At 39.0% G+C, this 24,583-nt stretch overlaps 1 protein-coding gene across 1 annotated transcript in view; it reads left to right on the top strand.

Moving 5' to 3' along the window:
* The first annotated feature begins 560 nt into the window (after positions 1-560).
* The window catches only part of ttc27 (tetratricopeptide repeat domain 27), a 98,523-nt gene continuing 74,500 nt past the window's right edge, over positions 561-24,583 (top strand). Inside the window, exons 1-6 of the mRNA XM_079832563.1 lie at positions 561-624; positions 714-803; positions 10,326-10,503; positions 13,969-14,098; positions 15,258-15,398; positions 19,635-19,737. Of these exons, the coding sequence (XP_079688689.1) occupies positions 600-624; positions 714-803; positions 10,326-10,503; positions 13,969-14,098; positions 15,258-15,398; positions 19,635-19,737 (667 nt within the window). The 5' untranslated portion in view covers positions 561-599. The remainder of the gene's footprint in view (positions 625-713; positions 804-10,325; positions 10,504-13,968; positions 14,099-15,257; positions 15,399-19,634; positions 19,738-24,583) is intronic.

Below are 24,583 nucleotides of genomic sequence, written 5' to 3'. Positions count from 1 at the left end.
TGTAATAACAAAATAATAATAATAATAAAAGAAAAAAAGTTTACTGAGGGAAATTACTACAGAAGTTATATAATAATATGAAATATTAGTATATATCCCAATAGTATATAAAAATCAGTTTGAGTTGAATTTGATAATAAATGAATTAATACAAAATATAATTTAAAATATAATATAAAAATAAATAAATAGCCTACTTCAAAGCCAGAGGTGAAATGTCATAACATAAGCAATTTGATAAATTTGAATAAAAAAATTAATATTTCCGTTTTTGTGTTTGTTTAGATATTCTGTACATATAGCCTACTGTGTTTATCATATTCTTTACCGGCAATAGAATTGTAAATTGCAATTCGAATTTGCATACAAGTTCAGATATTATTTATATGATCTATTACAGATTATACTACTATCTATATCTATTACAGATAATATTTCAACAATGTAATAGATTTATAGTAACCTAACACTGTTTTTCCGTTGCGTTCGTTTGAGCGTCTGGTCAAATCTCGACGCTCCCTTGGCGGCGCTGCCTTATTAAGTATCCCATAATGCACCACGTTGCTGTCATGGCTGCTCACTGATGACACTTACAGCACATGGGCAGAAATCAAACACATCAGAGTGAGCAGCACACGAGCCCTTCGCAGCATCTCACGTTCACACAGAGCAGGTCTTGAGCGACGTGACGCGTGTTTTATTTCTCTATTGAGGGTTGGCGAGGATGATGATGCTGCGGCTAGAGGCGGCGGTTCTGGGCGGACTGAGTCCGGACTGGAAACAGAGCGGCTTCAGCACCGCAGGTAAGAGACAGCGGCAGAGCCCCGTGTTAGAGATCTTAGATGATGTGCTTTTGAGAAGATGCTATTGGCTGATGTTGATGCTGGTTTCGTCCAGCTATGGATAAGAATACGGGGTTGGATCTGCTCGGTTATTGTTGTGGATCAGTGTGTGCTGGATGCAGCAGTTATTCTCACGTGGTTTAAATGTGCCGACAGTGTTGAAATCTCGGCGCCGCACCGACGCACGGGACTGTGTCCAGACAGACGTGAATTTCCGCTGACTGAACCGAGCGGCGTTTGACAGCAGAACTTCTGTATTTGTGTATTGACTGATCGGAGGGTCAGTGTGGGCAGCTTTTAGCATCGGACACACGAGGATAAATGCCTGTGTATTCTACTGATGTCGAGGTGAGAGTGTGCATGAGAGAAAATGCGCTGTTATTTAGCTCACGGTTTAAGAAAAAAAAACCGGGCAGCACCTGCATGTACACACTCCTGTGTGCCCGTGTTATTTTTTTTAACGGGCGTTCACACAGGACGCGATACTCAGAGAGTAACACATTTAAGATTTTTCTTTTAATTAGCAGAACTTCTTGAACTTGTGTACTAAATGACTGTCATGATAGAATGTTGATGTTAAATGATTGTTCCATTAACGGTTCCCGAACCTGCGGATGCACACTCTACTATTCAGCGGCACCGCAACACCACTATAGATACTACAGCACGAATTCGCGAAACATACAGCAAGCATTTAGCCCGATTCTCAAACTCATGACTTTAATGAGCCAGTACGTTTATCGAATCTGTGTTCCATTGCGAACGGATCACTCCGAGTCGGTTCTGAATAACGAATCTAGTCTGTTTCCTGAATAGAAGAGTCAATTGTTTTAGTGAATCAAGCCAATGCATTGTAGTTCCAGTTCCGAACAAATGACTCTTCTAGGTGCTTCTTTTTTTAGTGAATCAATCAAATTGAGTGTGAATCAGTATATCGTGTATACAAATTCGTGCACTGGTAAGGACCTGGGGCCGGTTGCCAAGTGTGAACGACTGCGTCCCGGTGTATTACAAACCATGCCTCTACTAATTACACCCCTACCTCAAGTTACGCCCTCTACAATGAAATGTCCCAATTCAGAAGCTGCATCCTTCGAAGGCCGATTGCGTCACAGCGGAACGATGAAGGCTGTCCTTCAAATACGGCTTTCAAAATTAGTTATAATCAAATGTCATTTCTTATGTTTTTTTTTTTGTACCAGTATTTATTTATTTATCCTTTTTATGGCTGCAACAGCTAGTCGATAAAATAGAAAATAATCGATAATGAAAATTATTGACAGTGATTAGTCGGGTCTGCCACCAACTTCCACCAAATTACAGCACCGATTAATGCATTTCTATGGACAAAATACATCTAAAAATAGTGGAGGAAACCGAGTGAGCTGCTGTTGGAAAGGTACATGATCCAAGAGCCCAAAACATGAGAATTCTTGATTTTAAGCTTCAAGCGAATGCATTAGCGTTTAACATTCCCTGTCATGAGCTTTGACAGATGCTTGTGCGTCCTCAGCGCAAATCGTTCATTTTACAGAGAATAGTGGTTTTGTCCTTATCTGTAAATGTTAATAATTCACGTGAGTATTTCCATTTTGCATTAAAACTCGTCCTTGCAGTCTGTGTTAAACTTCAAACTTCACTGAAGGAGCACCGGGGTGGCAGGCACACATGCGCGTCAAACCGACAGAATCGCAGTAGGGAGAGAGACAGTTAAAGGGGTCATGAATTATAGGTCATGGTAATATTAGAATATCCTGTAAGTTTCAGAGCTGAAAACTTTGTTTGTCAAAAAAAAGCTTTTATAGACTCTAGGGCTGCGCAACATATCAAAATTATCGAAATATCGCAAATGTACATATCGCAATATGCATATCGCAAGGGCACACAATATCTGAATGATTTTAATAGGCTACTTCAACATTGTGAAAAGTGTATGTTTTAGGTTGACGCATATAGCAGATAATAGACTGGGCACATGACTGTTACTAATGTGACTTGCTTGACGTTAAAAAGAGTTATTAAACACAATAACTTGTGGAAAACAACTCCTTGCAGTCTCGTGCTGTCTTCCACACACACCGAAATGTGCACATAAGCCGTTCTTTTTTCGTGTCTTGTTACACACTCGAACTGTCAATGCTTCCTTTTCCCAGAACCAATGCTTTCTTTTCCCTGAAAGAATGTGAAACAACACGCACATGATATAATTCTGTTTTTAAATATTTTTTTTATTAGATTTGGTAAGGCGCGTCAAGTTCATTTGAATAGCGCGTTTCACACACACAGGCCATTTTACTCTCGTTTTCTGTGGCAGTGAATAATCAAACATAGCTTAAATTTCTTGACCCTATGGAAGATGAAATTCGCTCTTCAGAACTTTTACAACAAGTGTTGCTTTGCAACATCAGGAGAACACATAAAGACGAAGATAATTGAGAAGGTGTCTATCCAGCTCGTGTCCCACATTCATCTCGCCTAGAGCGGTATATAACGCATCTTTAAAGGGAAATTAAACACATTTTTTTTAACTAATATTTAATTTTCTTATATTCTTTAGGGTACCATTATTTACTGATAATTGTTTAAATGTTTTACAGACACTGGTGTGTTGTTTCACTGACGGAAGTGCTGAAATAAACACGCATGCTTATGAAATGGATGTTTGAGCCTCGTTTATTATTTCAAAATGTAGGCTATATATATCTGGCATAGACTACAGTATTTAAAATAGAATATATGCATTAGTTGAGTACCCGAATGATCCTAGGAGCTATGTTGTCCGGGGCTATATGCCCCTGGTAGGGTCTCCCAAGGCAAACTGGTCCTTGGTGACGGGTCAGATTAAGAGCGGTTCAAAAGCCCATTATGACACAAAATCAAGGACCGAGACATCGCCCGACATGGCGCAGCCGGGGCCCCACCCTGGAGCCAGACCGGGATTGGGGCTCGTATGCGAACACCTGGTGGCCGGGCCGCCCCCCATGGGGCCTGGCCGGGCTCAGCCCGAATGAGCGACTTGGGGCCGCACTCCTGTGGGCTCACCACCTGCAGGAGGGAGCGTAAGGGGCTGGTGCAGAGAGGATCGGGCGACAGTCGAGGGCGAGGCCCCCGACGACTCGATCTCTGGACACGGAAACTGGCTTTAGGGACGTGGAATGTCACCTTGCTGGGGGGGAAGGAGCCTGATTTTGTGCGGGAGGTCGAGAGATACCGACTAGAGATAGTCGGGCTCACCTCCACGCACAGCTTGGGCTCTGGAACCACACTTCTTGAGAGAGGCTGGACTCTCTACCACTCTGGAGTTGCCCATGGTGAGAGGCGGAGGGCTGGAGTGGGTTTGCTTATAGCCACCTAGCTCAGCCTCCATGTGTTGGAGTTCACCCCGGTGAACGAGAGGGTCGCTTCCCTGCGCCTTCGAGTCGGGGATAGGTCTCTCACTGTCGTGTGTGCCTACGGGCCGAACGGCAGTGCGGAGTACCCGGCCCTCTTGGAGTCTCTGGGAGGGGTGCTGGAAAGTGCTCCGACTGGAGACTCCATCGTTCTACTGGGGGACTTCAACGCCCACGTGGGCAGTGACAGTGCCACCTGGAGGGGCGTGATTGGGAGGAACGGCCCCCCTTATCTGAACCCGAGCAGTGTTCTGTTATTGGGCTTCTGTGCTAGTCACGGCTTGTCCATAACGAACACCATAGACCACCCCTAGACCGGAGGTTGAAGATCGACTTTGTGGTCGTCTCATCGGATCTCCGGCCGTATGTCTTGGACACTCGGGTGAAGAGAGGGGCGGAGCTGTCAACTGATCACCACCTGGTGGTGTGTTGGATCCGATGGCGGGGGAGGAAGCTGAGTAGACCCAAACATACTGTGAGGGTCTGTTGGGAACGTTTGTGAACCCTGTCAGAGAGATCTTCAACTCCCACCTCCGGCGGAGCTTTGACCGGATCCCGAGAGGAGTCTGGAGATATTGAGTCCAAGTGGACCATGTTCTCCACTAGGGATGCACCGGTTGACCGGCCAAAAACCGGAACCGGCCGGGTTCTAACGTGCGATCGGAAATCGGCCAGTTTTCTTTGTATTTTTCTGCCAATTTTTCCGGAAGTGCGCCCGCGTGCACATTCTCCTATATCGCAATCATTTGCGAACATGTCACTTGTGTGTTACAAACGGAAACTGGAGAACTGAGGGAAGAGACGAGATACGCTGAAGGGAATGAAGAGCCGCTTTCCTGCGCGAGCTTACCTCTCCGCACCTGCACAAGCGTAGATAGTGAGCGTTTGTTCAGCTCAGCTTCTCACGTGTTGGATCGGATGAGAACGAAACAGACTAACTTGTGACAAAGCTGAAATACTTCTTTTTGTAGCCTAAAGAAGAACATGCATGCACTTTTGAAATGAAATACTATCAGTTCTGTAGCCTATAGGATGATCATTTTTATTTTACCTTAAAATTACATTGACTTAATTTGATTTAAAAAGCACCTGCTGTAGCATCTTAGTTTTTTTCGTTGCACTAAACATTATTTGATTTAACATTTTGGAACAATTATATACTTTGGTTTTATTTAATTTCACTGGTAAAGACTTTTTTTTCTTTACACTGAATTTAAAAACAAATGCTGATTTAAGTAACATCTTTGTTTGGGTTGCAGAATATGCAGTTGTTGCCTTTAATTTCACCTTTCAGCCTTTTAATTTCCAATTCAATTTCCCGTTAATTTCAGATTGCGGACTTGTTTTCATTAGCCAAAAGCCAATTTAGCCTGTTAAATACCAAGTAAACATCTTGTTCATGTATACTTTAATTCTTTTATTCTGACTGAGTTAGACTGAGAAGTTTTGTCAGTTTGCATGGCTATGTCATAAATGTTTCCGCCCCCATGGTCATGGAAATATTATTACAATTATAATTTGAAAAATAATTTGTATTAAAAAATGCTTTATATTAACTGACTTTCTATTAATGCAGTACAGGTAATTACAACCATCTGTGGAGATGGTTATCAATTGTTGTTTTTTGCTACCATTGTGTTAATTTTGCAGAGTTTAGCATTGTGATTCATTTACAACAAAGATGCCATCTCCAAAAAAAATGTCTGTCTTGCATTTCAAAGTGTAATTGGACAAGCTCAGTGCTGCTTCATTTTCCGATAATTCTTTTTGTGAATTGGAATGTATGCGGATTGTGGGTGATTGGAGGAAAAGGATTCACTTGATGCATCTTTCAAAATAAGCCAAATGAAGGATGCGAAACAAAGGCTGCCTTCAAAGGATCCTTCAGATTGAAACGTCCTTCAACGGAGCTTGATAACGTGGTAGTTCTAGATATGCAGCCCTTCCGATCAAGAAGCACCTGTAGTTTGATTGCGGAAGTAAATATGCATAAGAGCCGATTAACCGCAAGTTATTCGTAATGTCTGACTTGAAATTAACCAAGATCTGTTACTATGTCATTGACGGTCTTATGCTAATGTTGTTGGTTATTGGTATTTAAAGTAGGATACTACTTTAAATATATACGTTGTCTTTAAAGCGCAACACTGATGGTTGTGGTGTGGATGTGAATAATTGGCCATAATGTACTTTAAAAATGAGAGCAGAGGGAACGCAAGAGCGCGTCCTTGTGTGAACGCCCCTATTAGTCTATATTATAGGAATTCATTACTGCTTTATTGCTTGCCTCTCATTTCATGCATTATCTATCGCCCCCATCTCTCTGTCAGTTTAATGTGCTGTAGTGGTGTGACAAATAGCTGTGTACAGTGTATTATGTATATTGCAACTGTTCATTTGTATACATCCTACATTGCATATTTCATTCCTCCCATGTGTGTCTCTCTCTCATGAACATTAACCTCAGGAGTGATTAATGTGTAACTCGCAAGATAGTGTGTGTGAAATGTGTCAATCTGATCTTCTGTAAAGCTATTTCAGTCTGTCCTCATTCAGTCACATTTATTCATGCCACTTTCTCCTCAGAAGAGATCAACGACTGAGCAAAGTGTCTGAAAGCGAAGTATTCTTTTAGAAATGGTGCAGCTTTCTCCTTACTCTTATCAGAGGTGGCACCATTTTGTATCTGCAAAGCGTAGCGAAGTAATCCAAGATCTAAAGTGAATTCAAGGCACTTTATACTATAATCGAATAAGATTCCTTTTAATTCAGTCACCGTGTAGCTCTCCATATATATCCTCATGGGTTTATTATAGCCAAGGCAAGGATAAAACTAAAATGAGTATTTGCTTTTGACTCTTTGTGGCATATTTGAAGCATCGTTCACCAGAAAAAAAGAGCTACAACGTGTAACTGCAAGTTTGTTATAAATAAACAGTTTTTCTGTGAGAGAGCTTTTTCAGGCCGGTTCTTTTTTGTACAATGAACTATTTAATTTCACGGTTTACACATTTCATGCAGGTGGACTGCTGCTGCTCTCCTTTTTGTTTATGGGTTTCCTTTTTTCCTCTATAATGCAAGTGAGGGAGCAAATGGCTGATACTAACTGAATTTAGGTTTGGTCCTGAGGAGGTGATGGTTGGAAGTAATTTTCAGTTGTATTTGTGTAGAAGACATGGACATTTGTTTACACATTTGTGAGTAGATGGACATTTTTGGTAGCCTGATGTCGTCATACTCAGATTCTCAGAATAGGCTGTGATTATGGGGCGTGTTTCAACCAAACTAGGAAAAAAATGCCTCTGCACTCAATTGGATAGACCTACAACCAATCAGAGCAACGGAGTAAGTGAAGTGTGTTTTTGAGCGACGCATAGTTGTCAACAGAACTCAACTGTACGCACGCTGGAAAATGTAGAAGAAGAAGATGACTGTAAACAATCTTTGTCGGTGTTGTAAAAGGATACACGAAGTATCAACATGATCATCATTTTTGAGAGAAATCGTAAAGGTGAATGCATATGAGAACAAGTTCTCCATTTAGTAAACAAATTCAACCCAATCGCTCTTTGGTGACTTGGATGATTACGTTACTGTTGATCGCCTGTCCATCGTCGTATAAAGACCGCCCTGACAATTTGATTGGTCTGAACAGCTCTGGTTCGAGCATAGTTGCTCCACAGCGGATCAAATCCAGACCGAACTTCCCAACCTCAAAAGTTCGACTGGCATCCAGGCTACATTTTTTGGTAGTTGCATTTACATCTTGATCTACTATGAGCCCTGCATTTTATAATTGCACTGTGAAAAATATTTCATGTGTTTTCAATGTTGCATGTGTTACGGGTTGGGATGGCATATTGGTGCCTGTATATTTTACAACTTACAGGTAGAACCATATACTTCATGAAGTGAGTGATCGTTAATTTACCTAAGTACTTTGAAGTACAGCTTTTACTTTAAAATGTACTGAGAGAGCCAAATTATGAAACCGATTTAATCGCAAGTGGCTTGTCTATAAAACATGGCCAATACTGAAATATGTAGATTTGTGCACACTGCACAGGGTCATACACACAGACAAAACACCTTTAGGGAAACCACATGGCACTAAAATAATCCATTAAACATAATCTAAATAACAGAACATATAAGACAAATAACCTAATGTAATGTAATATACTCATAACAAAATTGAGAAGAAACACAATTATTTATATAAAATTTAATCATATGTTAGGACTTCTGACAATGTTCACTCTAAGAAAGGTCTGTAACTATAGCTCCGATATACTGTTATGAATTTTACTTCAATATCATTATACTTTTTGTTATGAATGCATTTACACTACAATTACATCAGCATAAATAATATTATGAGATTAATGATTTAAATATAGAATTTTGAATATAGAGTGTGGCGGAAAATCATTGTCTTAATGAGTGAGTCATAGAAGCATTCATTCAACTGATTCGTTCAAAATGGCAGATTCATTCTGGAACGAAGCAAGTGACAAGGGTTGTATGCGAAATCGCCCCCTAAACCCTCATTCACTATTCCCTACTTTAGTCCATTAATACATTAGTATACATAAATACTATTTGAGGGGCAATTTCGGATTCAGTCTGGGTCACTGAATCACTGAATTGATTCTTTCAAAACCCCAGATTTTTTTAGTAACTAAACACTACTTTGTGTTAAATGCTGCAGAGATGCGTACCTCTTTTGCTGTGGCTTGTTTGGAACTATTGTCATTGGAGAGAGAGCAAAAACAGAGAATATTAACAATACTATGTCTAAAATGTCACATCACAATATTAACTTTTAGTTTACTGAACTATTTGTGTAAAATCAATAGCACATTTGCGATTGCGCTAATATGCCTATTCTGGAAATATTGCTTAATATCATGTTGTAAGTATAAATAATAGGCCTAACTCATACTAGGGCAGTTTTTGCCACCATATCTTGAATTTTGGCTAGATTTCCTATTAATTCACACTGATAGTTTGTGACCCTGCTTCAAGAGAAACAATGATAAAACACTGTCATTCCATCATTAGAAAGAGACATATCTGGCATTAAACACTATGATTTGAAAGAAACCGTGGCAAATGTCAGCAATTTTACTTCACGTTAATTACAAAACATGTCATCATTAATTATTATATTAATAGATTATATTTTAATCTATTGACAGCCTTAAGCTACAATTAAAAACCTAATTTTGTATAAAGAGGCATGCTGTTCTGACTCTCTCTCGAACAGGTTAGCTTACGTGGCTTTCCTTTTTGAAATCGTGAATGAAGTTCAAGGATGTGATGGTCATGTGCCATATAGTACCGGTTCTTATGCATACAGAAAATCTGCTTTTCTAAATATGGTCTATTTCAAAGGGTTTATATCCAAAAGAAACTCTGTTGGGAAATTCTCCCCTCTGTATTTAGTGCGCTGTATGTTTTTTTTCTTTGTTTGTTTGTTTTTTTTCTGTCCCCGTGCAGTGTCACGCAATCGCGCAGACTGAACACTTGTGTCAGACGTTCATCAATTGATGTTGCGATGACTTATATAAAAATAAATTTCATTACTTTAGTTGTAATAAAGTCTTTCTTGAGCCGTACAGTTCAAGTAAATCAAGTCTCAAGTCCTTAAATTTGCGACTTGACTCGAGTCCCCCACCTCTGAGCTCTACTGTATAGTATATCGTAAGGTAACTTACAGTTAACCAATTAACAGATTTTTACGACTTCTGTAAAAATGTAACATTTCATGTTTAAAACGTTGTTTAATGTCAAAAAAACAAAACAAAACTGAAGACCACACGGTACTGTCAAAATTAATACCATAACCATTAACAAAAAGGTGGACAATCATTAAAAATTGTGACACATCTCACAATTGTATTTTTTATGATTGATCACTTCAACTGAGACTTTTCCCCTGCAGTCAAGAAGCCTATATTAAATATTTTAATCCTCTTCACACACATGATCTTATTAAAGAGCTTGAGAACAGAATATTCTGCTCTCGTTTCAGTTTGAAAATTTGACAATGAGGTGAGATTCTTGTTTCTCTCCCGTTGTGTGTGTTCAGATGGAGGTTCGTTGCTGCAGTTGGTGTGTGAGGGAGATTTCGAGGCCGTGCTCTTCAGCTCTGCGGTGCAGGGGCTGCTGGGAGGTGCTCCTGAAGATGGTGAAAGTATTGAAGCCTATCTGGAGAGACAGGTGCTGTCTTACCTGAGCGATGCCACTGAAGATCAGAGGAGTGACAGGTGAGGAATTTAGGACATATAATGGCTTTGTTTCAGTTAACCGTTTTTGCAGAAAGAACATGGAATTTTTAAATGTATAGTTTCAGTTTTACTACTGAACTCCATGAATTTCTCCATAATGAGAGATTCATTTACATTCGTTTTGTATTCCTAAATGCTGCAGGGACATACATTATCTGTGTCTAAAACATATTTAAGTGAGTTAATTAAATTCATTAGAATCTAAATGCAAATGAGGACAAATTTAATTAGTGAAACCGTAATACTATCCATTTAAATTACACTACTGCCTAAAGACGTCCTCAGTTAGATACACTCATTGTGCCTGTTAAATTACAGGAGATTTAGGACTGTTAAATAACTGTATTTAAACGAGTTCTGTTGTACAGACTAATTTATTGTGATTTAATGGTTTTATTTGTACCGTCTCCTATTATTGGCTATGAATTATTTAGCACTGAGATTGTAAATACAGCACCATTTATTTAGCACCACTGAGTTTTTTTTAATTTAAATGCATCAATTTTTTCTGTCATTCTTTGACTGCGCTACAGTATGTGATCACGCTATCATTCATTCAAGTGCTATTAAACCCATTCAAGCACAAGACGCAAATCTGTACTGGTGCGCTGCCTGTGAAGCGGCTCTCTGTGAACAAACACCTGAAATGCGCACAACGAATGCTGCTTCAGACAGTGCGCCCCGCATTGAGTTCTCCTTCACGCTTGAATGGGCAATAACACACACAATTTTTTGTCGAGTATCCTTGTTGGCAGTCTTAAAGGAGCTAAAAAGTGTTAAATGAACGTAAAGGGAAAATAGGACGTGTCAGATCCGTGTTTTGTTCGTCAGGTCTTAAAGGGACAGCTGCACAATAAACCTGCTGCTGTCTGTCATTTAATGTTAATCAAAGAACACTAGACAAAGAGAAAATAACTCATTGCTCTTGACTGAACAACGTTTGTAGCTTTCATAAGAATTAATCTATATTCAATTTATAATTTATGCCGTGAAGACTATGCAGTGTTTGATTATTCAATTTCTGTATATTTACCTGTTACACAAACCTAAAAATCTTAAATCACTGTTTACAAGGTCACATGGGTCAAAAACATTGAAAACAATAACTTTTACCGGTGCATTTTCGCAGGGCAGGGAAAAATCTGAACCAGCCCGACTGGACAAGTAGGAAAAAAACCTTAGCCTTGAGCCGTCATTTATTAAAGGCTCAGCTAAATGTGACATTTATTACAATGGGTTTATGAGAAGATTGTTTTAAGTTCACTTAAATTAAAAGTTATATTTTTAAAGCCTATTAAATGTTAAAATTGATAGCTTTCAATTATACTGTAATGTTGAATGGCTAAAATTGAGGAGAAAAATATTTTAAGAGACACTTGTATCAGTGATACTGACCTTCATTCATAGTGCTTAGTAAAACAATGCCATTAAACAAATGATATACTGTCTATGTAGTTTCTACATTTATTTTGGAGAATAAATGTGAAAATTGTTACAATATAAAAATGCATTAACTTTAATGTTAGGTGCGATTTAATCAATACTACCGGTATATATATCCTTTTCCCTCCTCCCCATACAGTGAAAATCAATGAGGTCCAATGTTGTTTGGAATCCATTGACTTTCATTGTATGGATAAAACACTGACATCTTTCAAAATATCATCTTTTGTGTTTTGAATGACTTAGAATTGCATGGAGTAAATGATAAATCTTCATTTACAGACGGTACTTAAATTTAGTGGGAGCATTCTAATTTTGTGTTTCTCGTTTTAAGGAAGCTGCCTACACAGCAAGCTAGTGTAGATGCGCTGTGTACTGCTACGTAAGGAGTTTTAGCTGTTGATGGTGGCTTCAGCTGAGCGTTTTGTGTATAGAATGAATAAAACCATACAGAAGAGTTCAAACACTGTCCCCCTCCTTTCAGCCATGAATTATTAATTTTCGATAAGCCCACTTTAACATCCTTTCTCTCCAGAGAAAGAACGAGTTGGGGAAGGGAAGGTTGCGCTGTGCTCCTCAGCCGTGCTTCTCTTCTTATCTCTCCTCTGCTCGATCACGCTCTCCCTCGCTTTATTTTTCTTTCTATACAGCCTCTCTCATTGTGGCTTCTGTTAGAGAGGCAGAAAGTGGTTGTAGATGAGCAGAATGCCTTGAATAATGAGAGATGCTTTCTGTTGAGAGATTAGATGCAGGTAGATTGATGTTTGTGCTGTTGAATGCAGGAAAGATATATGTCATGTGTTTTCCCCTTTTCTTTTTGTCCTCATCTTCTCTTTCCGTTGTGTTGTGTGCATTCTCATTTATTCATCATGTATTATTTTAAAGGGACCAAAATACACAATGAAATTGACTCAGCCGTTTTCTTTCCCTCCTGTGAGAATAGCATGCTGTAGATCGCAGCGAAACATGAATGTGTGTATTTGGGTTGCATGTAAATGTCCTTTCTCAATGGCATCTGGGGACTGACTCTACCATACAGCAAAATTACTCTCTCAGGTCTTTGATTTCAGCGGGTGGCACATTGCTGCCTGACACCTGATTCATCCATTCAGGTCTGTTCCTTTGCATCAGCCGTGTGTGGAGACGTTATCAAAAATAAATGACATTTAAAGGGTTAGTTCACCCAGAAATGAAAACTCTATCAGGAATTACTCGCCCTCATGTCGTTCCAAACCCGTAAGACCTTCTCTGAACCACACATAGGCAGCAACGTCATTGCAACTTTCAAGCTCCAGAAAGGTAGTAAAGACATCGATAAAATAGTCCATGTGGCTACAGTGGTTCAACATTAATGTTATGAAGTGATAAAAATACTTTTTGTGCGCAAAATAACAAAACAAAAATGACGACTTTATTCAACATCATTCTCTTACACTTTTCACGTAGTGTAAACAGTGTTCCAGGTACCAGAATGCAGGCTCATTGTTGGAGACCTCCTGTGTCAGCATCACACCATCGCATGTGTCGCTGTGCTCACGTGAACGGCGTCGGCCAATAATGAGCCGGCGTTCTGATGTAGAACCTGGAAACGCTGCACTGTGTTCACTACGTAAACTGCATGGGAGAATGACATTGAAGAGAACAGATTGTTGAATAAAGTCGTTATTTTCTTCATAACATTAATGTTGAACCACTGTAGTCACATGGACTACAATGTCTTTACTACCTTTCTGGGCCTCAAATGACGTTGATGCCCATGTGTGGTACAGAGAGCTCTCGGATTTCATCAAAAATATCGAAGTTCTTGCAGGTTTTGAACGACATGAGGGTGAGTAATAAATTACAGAATTTTTTTATTTTTTGGTGAACTATCTCTTTAACCTGATGGATGTTGTGGTGGTTGTCAACCTGTGGGTTTTTTTCAGCTCAATAAATCCAGTGGCTGTAATAAGATTAACTGTTAACATGCATTTTTCTGAACCAATCTCTTGTCTGTTGTAGAGAAACTGCTCTGTTGGCATTGGCAGTTGGGTGTCTGAACCTTTTCGCCCAGAGTAATTGGACTGGGCCGCCAGTTGAGCTCCACATCTCAGATTTTCTGCCTGAGGCCCTGCTCCAGAACTTCTCACAGGTGCAGTACCACGCACACGTGCACACGTCCAGTTTCATTGACTGTAATTTATTGTCTGGACACATGGCCAGACATAAATATAATAAATATATGCAATATAATTGAGATGTAGGTAGATCTATCAATATTAAAAAAAAAATAATAATACAAAATGACACATCACATTATTTATATTTTTATTTATTTTTGATGGTTCAAGGGATCATTTTCTGTAAGGTGTGCACATTCTTTGTCTTAACCCTTGGGGTTATGCAGTGTTTTCTTAGTATCAGCAAATTATTAATGAGTAAAAAAACAACTAAATGCTCATGTGAAATTATGTGGCACATGTGTGGGATGTATGTGTGTGTGATGGATGGAATGGAAGAAGATGGCGACACTGGGCAGGTCAGTGCTCTGGATAATGAGTGTGTAGGGGGCTGTAGGGTTGCTAATGAAACCTCTTAAGGCTCCTAATTATACAGAGGTGAAGAGATTCTTCTCCCTAATGCCCTACGGAGGCCTTGTAGATCCCTGGAGAGGCACTGTGTGTGAAACACTTTGTGCTGTCTCACAGCTTTCTAAAGCTGCTGATTTATCAGCCTTGTCCTCGAGAGCATAGGCCCTCTAAATTAGACTGAGAGTAGCGCACATGGAGAGGGATGGGTGGACTGAAGGCACTTACCATGAGTAGGACTGTCACTTAGTGGAGACTGCCTAGTTTGAGACTGAGACTTATTTTTTTTATTTTTTTTAAACTTTTTTATTGGGGGGGGGGGGGGGGGGTACAAAATATATATTTTGTATTACATTTAAATGTTTATCAAATATAAACCAGCATTTTCTCTCCAACTTGGCATTTTTTAAATATGATGAGATTAGAAGGAAATGTACTGTTAAATTTCATGTTTACTCCTCATGTTTAATTAGTAATTTACTATTTAACAACATACCATGGTGGTTTTCATTATTATTGTAAAACCATGATAAATTAATACTTTAGTATTTAACAACATACCATGGTGGTTTTCGTTATTATTGTAAAACCATGGTAAATGAATATTAGATGTCCTTAACAGTGTGAGAAACATCTATTTTCTGTAGTCTTGTTTAATTTCTCTCTCTATCTCTACCTCCCTCTATCACTCTCACTTTCTCTCACACACACGCGCTCACATAGCCTGCGGCCCTGAACATGGCTGTGTTGTCCAGTCTTCAGCTGGATGGGGAGTCTGTCTACAGTCTAGTGTCCAATCCCCTCCTGCTGCTGCTGACCAGAGTCATATTCGTCAACTGCGGTGCCAAACTGGAGACCCTTCAGGTGAGATACACAATCACTTATACCACTGCAGTAGAATTCACCATGGTTGGGGACACGCCAACACAGTACAACTGCAGGACAGTATACAGTAACTTGACAATTTCTTTGCAAGAAACTAATATTAGTGACAAGGGGTGTGCTGCATATTCAGTTAACTTGAACCGTTTCTCAATATGCGGATATGTTTGTTGGTAATGAGGAGCCCTCTCTTTTTAATTTTACACTCATATATTTGCAGTCATTACTCTATGCTCATTCATGCATTACTGAGAGAGATGAAGAATTATGAGGCTGTCAAAATAAGACCTAAATTATGGCTGTGGTTTCCTTTTTGGCTCTCTGTGTGTATATGTGTGTGTGTGTTGTGTCAAGGCGTCACCCATAAATTACACAGCAGTGGATCATTAGGATGGATGCGTGTCTGCTGATGTTTGTTATTTAGTCCTATACTGATCCGTATGTATGTGTTACATGATCCTCCAATAGCAGGCTATGTGTTTGTTTGTGTCATTGTTCATAAATTCCTACATTAAAATTGAAAAACATCCACTGTCTGCCTCATGAAAATGCATACAATAACGGTGCAGTGTGGAATTTCTTCATGTAGAATTGAAAAAGTTTCGCAAAAGACTTCCATAATTCCATTTACCATTATTTGAACAAATGGGTAGCCCCCTTCAAAATCACCTTATTGGTTGAATTATACGCTCTTTTAGTGTCTTCTGCTGCTGTAGCCCGTCCGCCTCAAGGTCGTGCGTGTTGTGGCTTCACAAATGCTTTGCTGCATACCTCGGTTGTAACGAGTGGTTATTTCAGTCAAAGTTGCTCTTCTATCAGCTTGAATCCGTCGGCACATTCTCCTCTGACCTCTAGCATCAACAAGGCATTTTCGCCCACAGCTGCTGCATACTGGATGTTTTTCCCTTTTCACACCATTCTTTGTAAACCCTAGAAATGGTTGTGCGTGAAAATCCCAGTAACTGAGCAGATTGTGAAATACTCAGACCGGCCCGTCTGGCACCAACAACCATGCCACGCTCAAAATTGCTTAAATCACCTTTCTTTCCCATTCTGACATTCAGTTTGGAGTTCAGGAGATTGTCTTGACCAGGACCACACCCCTAAATGCATCGAAGCAGCTGCCATGTGATTGGTTGATTAGATAATTGCATTAAAGGGTTAGTTCACCCAAAAATGAAAATTCTGTCATTAATTACTCACCCTCATGTCGTTCGACACCCGTCAGACCTCCGTTCATCTTCAGACACAAATGAAGATATTTTTGTTGAAAGCTGATGATGAGAAAGGCTTCAGATAGGCCTCCATTGGCATTCAGTACATTTACACTCCCAAGACCCATAAAAGGCACTTAAAACATCGTTACAAAATCCATCTCACCACAGTGACTCTACAATAATTTTACGATGCGACGACAATAGTTTTTGTGCGCAAAAAAAATCAAAATAACACCTTTATCCAACTTGTTCTTGTCTTCCGTGTGTGCCTCCACGACGCATGCGCGAGAATATGACCCAGAAGAGATTTGTTTACAAGCAGAGGAAGACGCGCGTGTCTAAGCTGTTGAATTCTACATTGATCGTGCTTTAGGTCTCAGCGTAGTGCTCAAAATGGGGCTAAAGTGTGCATTTCATGGATTCCCGAACCCCGGCGCCACGTCATATTCTGCGTCGTGGAGGCACACACGGAAGACAAGAACAAGTTGGATAAAGTCGTTATTTTGATTTTTTTTTTGCACACAAAAACTATTGTCGTCGCTTCGTAAGATTATTGTAGAGTCACTGTGGTGAGATGGACTTTGTAACGATGTTTTAAGTGCCTTTTATGGGTCTTGGGAGTGTAAATGTACTGAATGCCAATGGAGGCCTCTCTGAAGCCTTTCTCAGCATCAGCTTTCAACAAAAATATCTTCATTTGTGTTCCGAATATGAACGGAGGTCTTACGGGTGTCGAACGACATGAGGGTGAGTAATTAATGACAGAATTTTCATTTTTGGGTGAACTAACCCTTTAATGAGAAATTGAACAGGTGTTCCTAATAATCCTTTAGGTGAGTGTACATATATGAATTGATACTGAAAAAAGATTGAAATCGATATACCCCCCCCCCCCCCCCCCCCCCGTATTGATGCTTTAGTTCTTAACCAAAGGATCCGTGTTTCAGGTTGTCAGTCAGAATAGGATTATTATTAACGTGTGCGTGTGATTTTTATGTGGATCTCATTCATTCACAAACAGGATAAAGTCATGAATCTGGCTGTTCTCTCAAAACAGTAAAGTGCAACCTTAAAATCTTGAGGTTTTTGTAATTTATTCTATTGTAAATATTAAAGAAAGCTTTTTTTTCCCCAGCAGGGTCTAGAGTCTTTTACAGTATTATAACTGTCTGTGTGGAAGCCAGTACACTTGCTGCACTATCTTTTTTTCTTTTCCTTTTTCTTTCTGTGAATATTTATGTGGTAAGACGGGCGTAACTAATGCATTTATATATTTATTATTTCCCCATTTCGTGCAACTACAAGCACAGGGATAAAAATGTTTCTGCTGCGATTAGTTGAGAGTAAGAGAGGCGTAGTGTGTCACGTGCCCCCACTGCCTCATGTTCCAGAACGTTGTTTCATTAGTGCGAGAACAAACGAACACCCAATCTTTGATTCTGGTCATTTATAGGGCAGATACACCAGCATACAGATTTAATGTTTGTGTTGTGTGCAAATACATAAATATGTTTTTTTAATTTTGAACATTACAGTACTGTGCACACAACAAAGTCAGGTTCTCCTGTTTAGTTTCTTTCTAGAGACATTGCAGATAAACACACACACTATACAATGTGAATCCCTTCGTCCTTGACTGTGTAACTGTGAAAGTGGACCACATTTACTCCCCTATTGTAACAATAAACGTTGCTCGTCTAGAACTGATAGACTAAAAATATTTATTACGTTTAACTAGTTTCACCTTAGTCTTTCTCCCCCTCCTCCTCTTTCTCAACCTTTTCTTTCTCATCTGCTTCTCCATATCCTCCTCCTTTTCTTCTTGCTCCTTTTCTTTCTCCCTTTCTCTCTGCTCATTCTTCTCCTCCTTTCTCCTCCGTATGCTCCTCCTCCTCGTCTTTCGCTCTACTCCTCCTCCTTCTCCTCCTCCTCTTTTGCTCTGCTCCTCCTCCTTTTCCTTCTCCTCTTTCTCCTCCTCCTTTTCCTCCACCTTCTGCTCCTCCTCATCCTTCTCTATCTGATCCTCCTTCTTTTCCACCTTCTCCTCCTCCTTTTCTTGCTCCTCCTCTTTCTCTCTTTATCTCTGCTCATTCTACTCCTTTCACCTCTGTTTGCTCCTCCTCCTCGTTTTTCGCTCTACTCCTCCTTCTCCTTCTCCTCTTTCTCTTTTGCTCTGCTCCTCCTTTTCCTTATCCTCTTTCTCCTCCTTCTGCTCCTCCTCCTTTTCCTCCTCCACCCCTTTCTCTTTCGCTCTGCTCCTCCTCCTCCTTCTTTTCCTTCTCCTCCTTTTCGTCCACCTTCTGCTCCTCCTCATCCTTCTCTTTCTCTTCCTCCTTCTCTTTCTGCTCCTCCTTTTCCACCTCCTCCTCCTCCTTTTAGTGCTCCTCCTCTTTCTCTCTTTTTCTTTGCTCATTCTTCTCCTCCTCTTTCTCTATTTCTCTCTGCTCATTCTTCTCCTCCTCCTTCTCCTGAAAACGCACACTTTTGGAAACTGGTTTCAAAGTGCAAGGTTTTGAAAAAGCGATACCTTTACCGTGTCCATGTAAAAAAATGTGAATCTGTGAAAACGGTGACGTTGTGTGTGTGCGCTTTACATGTTCATGCATGCGTATAACGTGTTCACAGGGTGTTTCTTGACCAAGCTGAGCAAAAGCAAACTCTAAACATGAACAAAAAAGCTCAAAACAAGCAAATCAGCATGTTACAGTAGAATGATTTCTGAAGCATCATGTGACTGAAGACTGGAGTAATGGCTGCTGTAAATTCAGCTTTGCCATTACAGGTTTTAAAAAAAACCTTTCATTTTAAACCGTATTAAAATAGAAAATGTTTTTTTAAATTGTAATGCTTCACAATGTTACTGTTTTACTGTATTTTTGATCAAACAAGAGTATACAAGACTTATCAAAAATCTAAAACATTAAATCCCACAGACTGTAAACTTTTGAAAGGTAGTATGAATGTAACTTGTCATCTCGTCTCTGTTTGCGTGTGTAAATAGCTTCTGCCCTGGTGGACCCTGCGATATGTCACTCTACATCAGCAGATACTAGAGGAGAGATCCCCACTGCTCTTCAACCTTACGCTCAGCTGCATCGAGAAAGGTAAAAGGACCACACAACAGTGCGTGCGTGTTTTCTTGCCTGTTATAGCAACTACATTTGGGTGTGTGCAGCAGTAGAATTCTGCAAGTAAATATTTACATTTCTCTAAAGAGAAGACAAAAGTTTTTTTTATTTAAATTTTTTAGAGATAATGTATCTTTCAAGACAGACCAATCATGAACTCCAAAATAGATTTTGTAGAAGCTGCAAGGCACTCATTTAAATATCCAAAAATGTTTTAATTTCCAAATTCACAATGAAGTCCTACAGTGCTAATAATCCTGTAGTGAGATCCAGCAATCAAAGAATTCGCAATTGCTGTGTAACAAGCGCACCTAATCTTTTACCCATTTTTTTTTAATATATATATATAAAAAACCCTTCCTGGGTACAGGAAGAATTTAATACACATACATTTTTTCCACAGGCATTTAAAAAAAATATATATATTAGTTTTCACATCAAACTAAATGTTGTGATTAATCTCAGATTCGTTTTGATTCTAGGCTTGAGGATTTTTTTTAAATGCCTGTGGAAAAAATGTATGTGTATTAAATTCTTCCTGTACCCAGGCTGCTGAAAAAGTACACAGTCTGTATATACTTTTAAAGTAATGAAGTAATTATGAAAAAAAAAACATTTAAAGGAATAAATTTAAAGGATTTGAATACAATGCTTTTAAAAAAAAAAAAAAACATTTAGGTTTAGTAGCTTAGCATGGCAAATCAATCAGCATCAGGTCTTTTGGGGGGCCTGATATCTCTTGGAATATAATGTTTAAACCTACTTCAGATTAGGGTGTGGGCTTTTTTTATTTGAAACAAATCTTTGGGGAAACCGGAATCCGAAGTGTCTAAAAGGATTTCAGATCCCAATGCTGCCTCAGATTTCTTCACAGCTCAGATCCTGATGTCACTTCAGCTGCTGAAGGCACATGTCAGCGACGTGAGACGCTCTTTAGTGGAGAGATGACACAGCTGTCAGCTCTTATTAAGTGGGTCATCTTTAGAGAAGCTGATGTCAACTAGGGGGCGACGTGGAGATTCAGGCTGTGTGTTTTTGTGTGTGTGCGTGTTCATATCTCCGTGGTGACAGTGATGCCTCAGTATGAGCTGATGTCAACACTTCATGTTTGTGTGTGAAATAGAGATGCAATGACATGCCAACAGTGTTAACTTTATGGCTAAAACTAAATCAAAATTAGCTGTCAGTCTTTTGACCCAAAATGCCATTTAGTTTTAGTCATATTTTAGTCACCTAAATTGTTTCTAGTTTTAATCGACTAAATATCATATTTTAGTTGATTAAATCAGTAGATTTAGTCAACTAAAATCGAATGACTTTGGTTAAATTGTAATGCATTAATTGAGCATTTAAGTATTACATAACCAACATTTACTTGAATACGTCAAAACTGACATTTTGTCATTAGTTTATGTTTTCCAAAACTGGGTTTTATTTAGTTAGTCTTGTTGTCGTCAGTAATTAACACTGCATGCCAAAGGTGGAGTAATTTTCAGGTTTTACAAAGTTTGTGATCTGAGTGTTTTTTTCTTCAGGCAAAACGTCCTCACAATGATGTGAAAAGTGAACAAAGAATGGGACCCTCCCAAGTGTCCCCATGAAAACCACTTAAATTACCAACAGTAGAGATGCATCACTCGACCCTATAACATAAACATAATACAAAACATCAAGGGACAATTTATTCTGCCAATTTTGGTATATTTCAGTGCGCCATTGAAAATCCTATTAAATGCGTATTTTCCTTTGGGCTCATTCATTGCTTCTTTTCAGTTGTTGATCGTTTCAGAAGGATTTGGATTTTTAGGTACAGGATTTCACACTCCTCAGGATTATGTCACCTCTGACATAACATAACATGACACCCTTGTGTCAGACGGACCTCCTTCAACCCAAGTCAGATTTAATAATCTCTCTACACGAATGTGTATTATGCTACCGTTCAAAAAGTTTGTCAGTAAAATAAATGCAATTTATTCATACAAGAGGTGTTAAATCGATCAAAAGTGATGGTAAGTAAATGCAGAACTTTCTGTTTTTAAAGAATCAAGAAAAAACACATCACAGTGTCCTCAAAAATATTAACCCTTTAAACCCAAAATGTACCGCCACAAAAGCTGCTAAAACATGAAAAAAAAATAAAAATCCCGCAATTATTGCTGATAATTTGGAATATTTTTTTTTTTTAAATCCCAGTGAACCGGAAGTAGCAACTGATTTTATTTCAGTGCTGTGACGCATTTCCAAGTGAAACGGAATATCGAATAGAGGGCAGGGTTTCACTTCAGCACTCCTCCTCTCCATCCCTCGCTCATAGCAGACTAACGGTTGGAGGTGAGTGGTTAAGGATATTGAAACCCAAGCCGTCAAACTGCGGAAAGGGAACGGCATTCCAGACCGGAAGTTACTTTTTAGATTTTGATTAAAGATTACCATGGCCAAAAAGTTTTCCTGTGTATTAACTTGCACGGATGAATTGTTCACCCCTAAGACCTGTAATATGTGCTAACAAAGAAAATAAGATCGATTTTGATTTCATGAGGACTTTAAGTAGTAGTTTTAGACTTTTGGACACTTCTGTCTCAAAGATTTGATTGGCAGTCATTCAGTTGCTCCAATAATGAAAATGTCTCTCTTGCAGCTGTGGAAAAATTCTGTGACAAATTATTGACTCTGATAGGCTGCTCAGTTTACATTTATGCTTTTAAGAATGAAAGTTCAATGAATTACGTTTGTATCAAACATGTCGATGAAATTTAAAAAGTCTTGGCATCATGAGGCAGCGATTTTCTTTGTGTGAACTGAAACATTAATTGTAGACGCCCTTGAAATGGTTTCTGAGGGGGGGTGGAGGGAGTCAAAAGATTGCATTGCTTTAGTGGCAGGATATAGACCCGTTCCTCTGAAGAGTTTTGGATGTTAATGTGGATTCACCAGGGAATCGTGGACTAAATGATGAGCTCTGCAGCAAAGCAGCATCTTAATTGGGTTCCTGTGCCTTCGGAATGAGTTTCCTGTGCTGCCTTTTAATCAGACACGCATCAGCTATGCCCCAATATAGATGATCAGAGTAGCTGTTAAGATGCAATATTTACAAGAGGATACAGACGATAATTCTGTCTTGTGTTGGTGAGTGGATCTGCTTCAAAAGACTTCAACATCATGCCTGTCTTTAGTGGCACGCTAGACTTTATTTGCAGAATGATGTGAAACTCTCAAAGCTGAAATAACACCTCTCTGAGGTGTGTTGTCAGTTTTAGTATTGACTGCCAAAAGCGTTCACTGTCCTTCACAGAGAATTGTGGGGAATGTAGGGGATCGTCAGGGATTCGCTTCAGCCGACTTGTTGACTGCTTAGCCTCAGAGGCTTTTCAGTGCGTTTTAAACTGATATAACATGCGGTTAAATATCAGAGCATGGACATCCCTTATACAAGTTTAGTAATAGTGTAGGACTAACACTTTTAAAGCTAATCCATTTCTATGATTTTGTTCATTCTTTAATTTGAAGTATGGCTTAGGCCTGGGGGTTTCAAGTTATGAGAACCCATATTTTAGAGGAAAATGTAAATTTTGCGTAAATTGAACCTGGCATATAGACAATAAATGTTAGAAGAACCTATGAATTTTCTATGCAGTTTGCTCTCCTTATTTGACTTTGAGTGCAATGAGCTTTTTGCATACCAAGATACTTTTTTTTAGTGCCTGAACGCAAGACAAACTGTTCCTCACACAGCAGTCATATGACTTTACGAGACAAGTTGTATGAACTGTTTAATTGTAACTTTTTGTCCTTTTTGAGAAACCAAACCAAACTTTTTGAGAAATCACAATCGTCACAAACCAGCTCCTTTTGATCCACAGAAGACAAATGGCATGAAGGCAAGTAGATGACATTAAGTAATACTGAAGGAGTAATTCACCCCAAAATTTGAATCATTAAAGCCATTTCTCTTTTGCAATGTCAGTTTAAAGTTTAATCTCCCTTTCATTATGAACAGTAAAAAGTTCACATGCAGTTTTTTTAAATATAACTTTCCCCCCATTTAATTAGCAGAAGTATTAACAAAGCTGATTTTTTTTTTTTTTTTTTTTTTTTTTTTTTTTTGCAACGATTTGATACATTATTCAAAACTATCATGTAGTAAAATTAAGCATTCATGAAAATGTGTTTTTGTTTTTCTAGCTTAGAAGGGGGGATTGGAGAGGGAAAAAAACTGGGAACGATTTCCTTTGTGGACATCAGCCTAAATTTCTGGGCAGATTTATTTTTGTGTTTTCAAAGAGCAATTCACCAAAGCTGAATGCCTCGAACGCCTGCAGAGTTGTAAAATTAGCATTGACTTACTGCTAGTTGTTCATGGATTACTAACACTGTGAAGCAGCTCATATCGATCGGCAGGAACAAACAATATCTAATATTCCCTTTACAAATAACCGCAATCTCACAAACAAGATTAATTCCTCTCCAACTGCTTGGATGTGATCTGTAACTTTGTGCCTTGCTCTTGATGAGGGTTCAGAGTCTATGTTCACACATGATGCTTTCCTACCATTGATTGTGCCAATGTTCAGACTGCAGGCAAAAAGTGGGCTAAATCCACTGACAAATTTTTTGTTGTTGTTGTTTGTTCCCCCATAACAGTGTGAACAGCACCAGCTACATGGCATCTGATCTTTTAAATTCTTATTTTGGACCACCTCCATATATAATTTTTTTAAGTCTTAATTACCTTTTTCCTTCTTCTTTGTTACCTGGACTTAAAATGGAGGAACAAAAACCTTTCAGGTTTCATTTAAAAAAAAAAAAATCTTAATTTAGG

Source organism: Gobio gobio (genome assembly GCF_949357685.1).
Source record: "Gobio gobio genome assembly, chromosome: 13".
Taxonomy (NCBI): Eukaryota; Metazoa; Chordata; class Actinopteri; order Cypriniformes; family Gobionidae; genus Gobio; species Gobio gobio.
The sequence above is the reverse complement of the archived record's forward strand: the minus strand, read 5'-3'. Positions and strand labels throughout refer to the sequence as shown.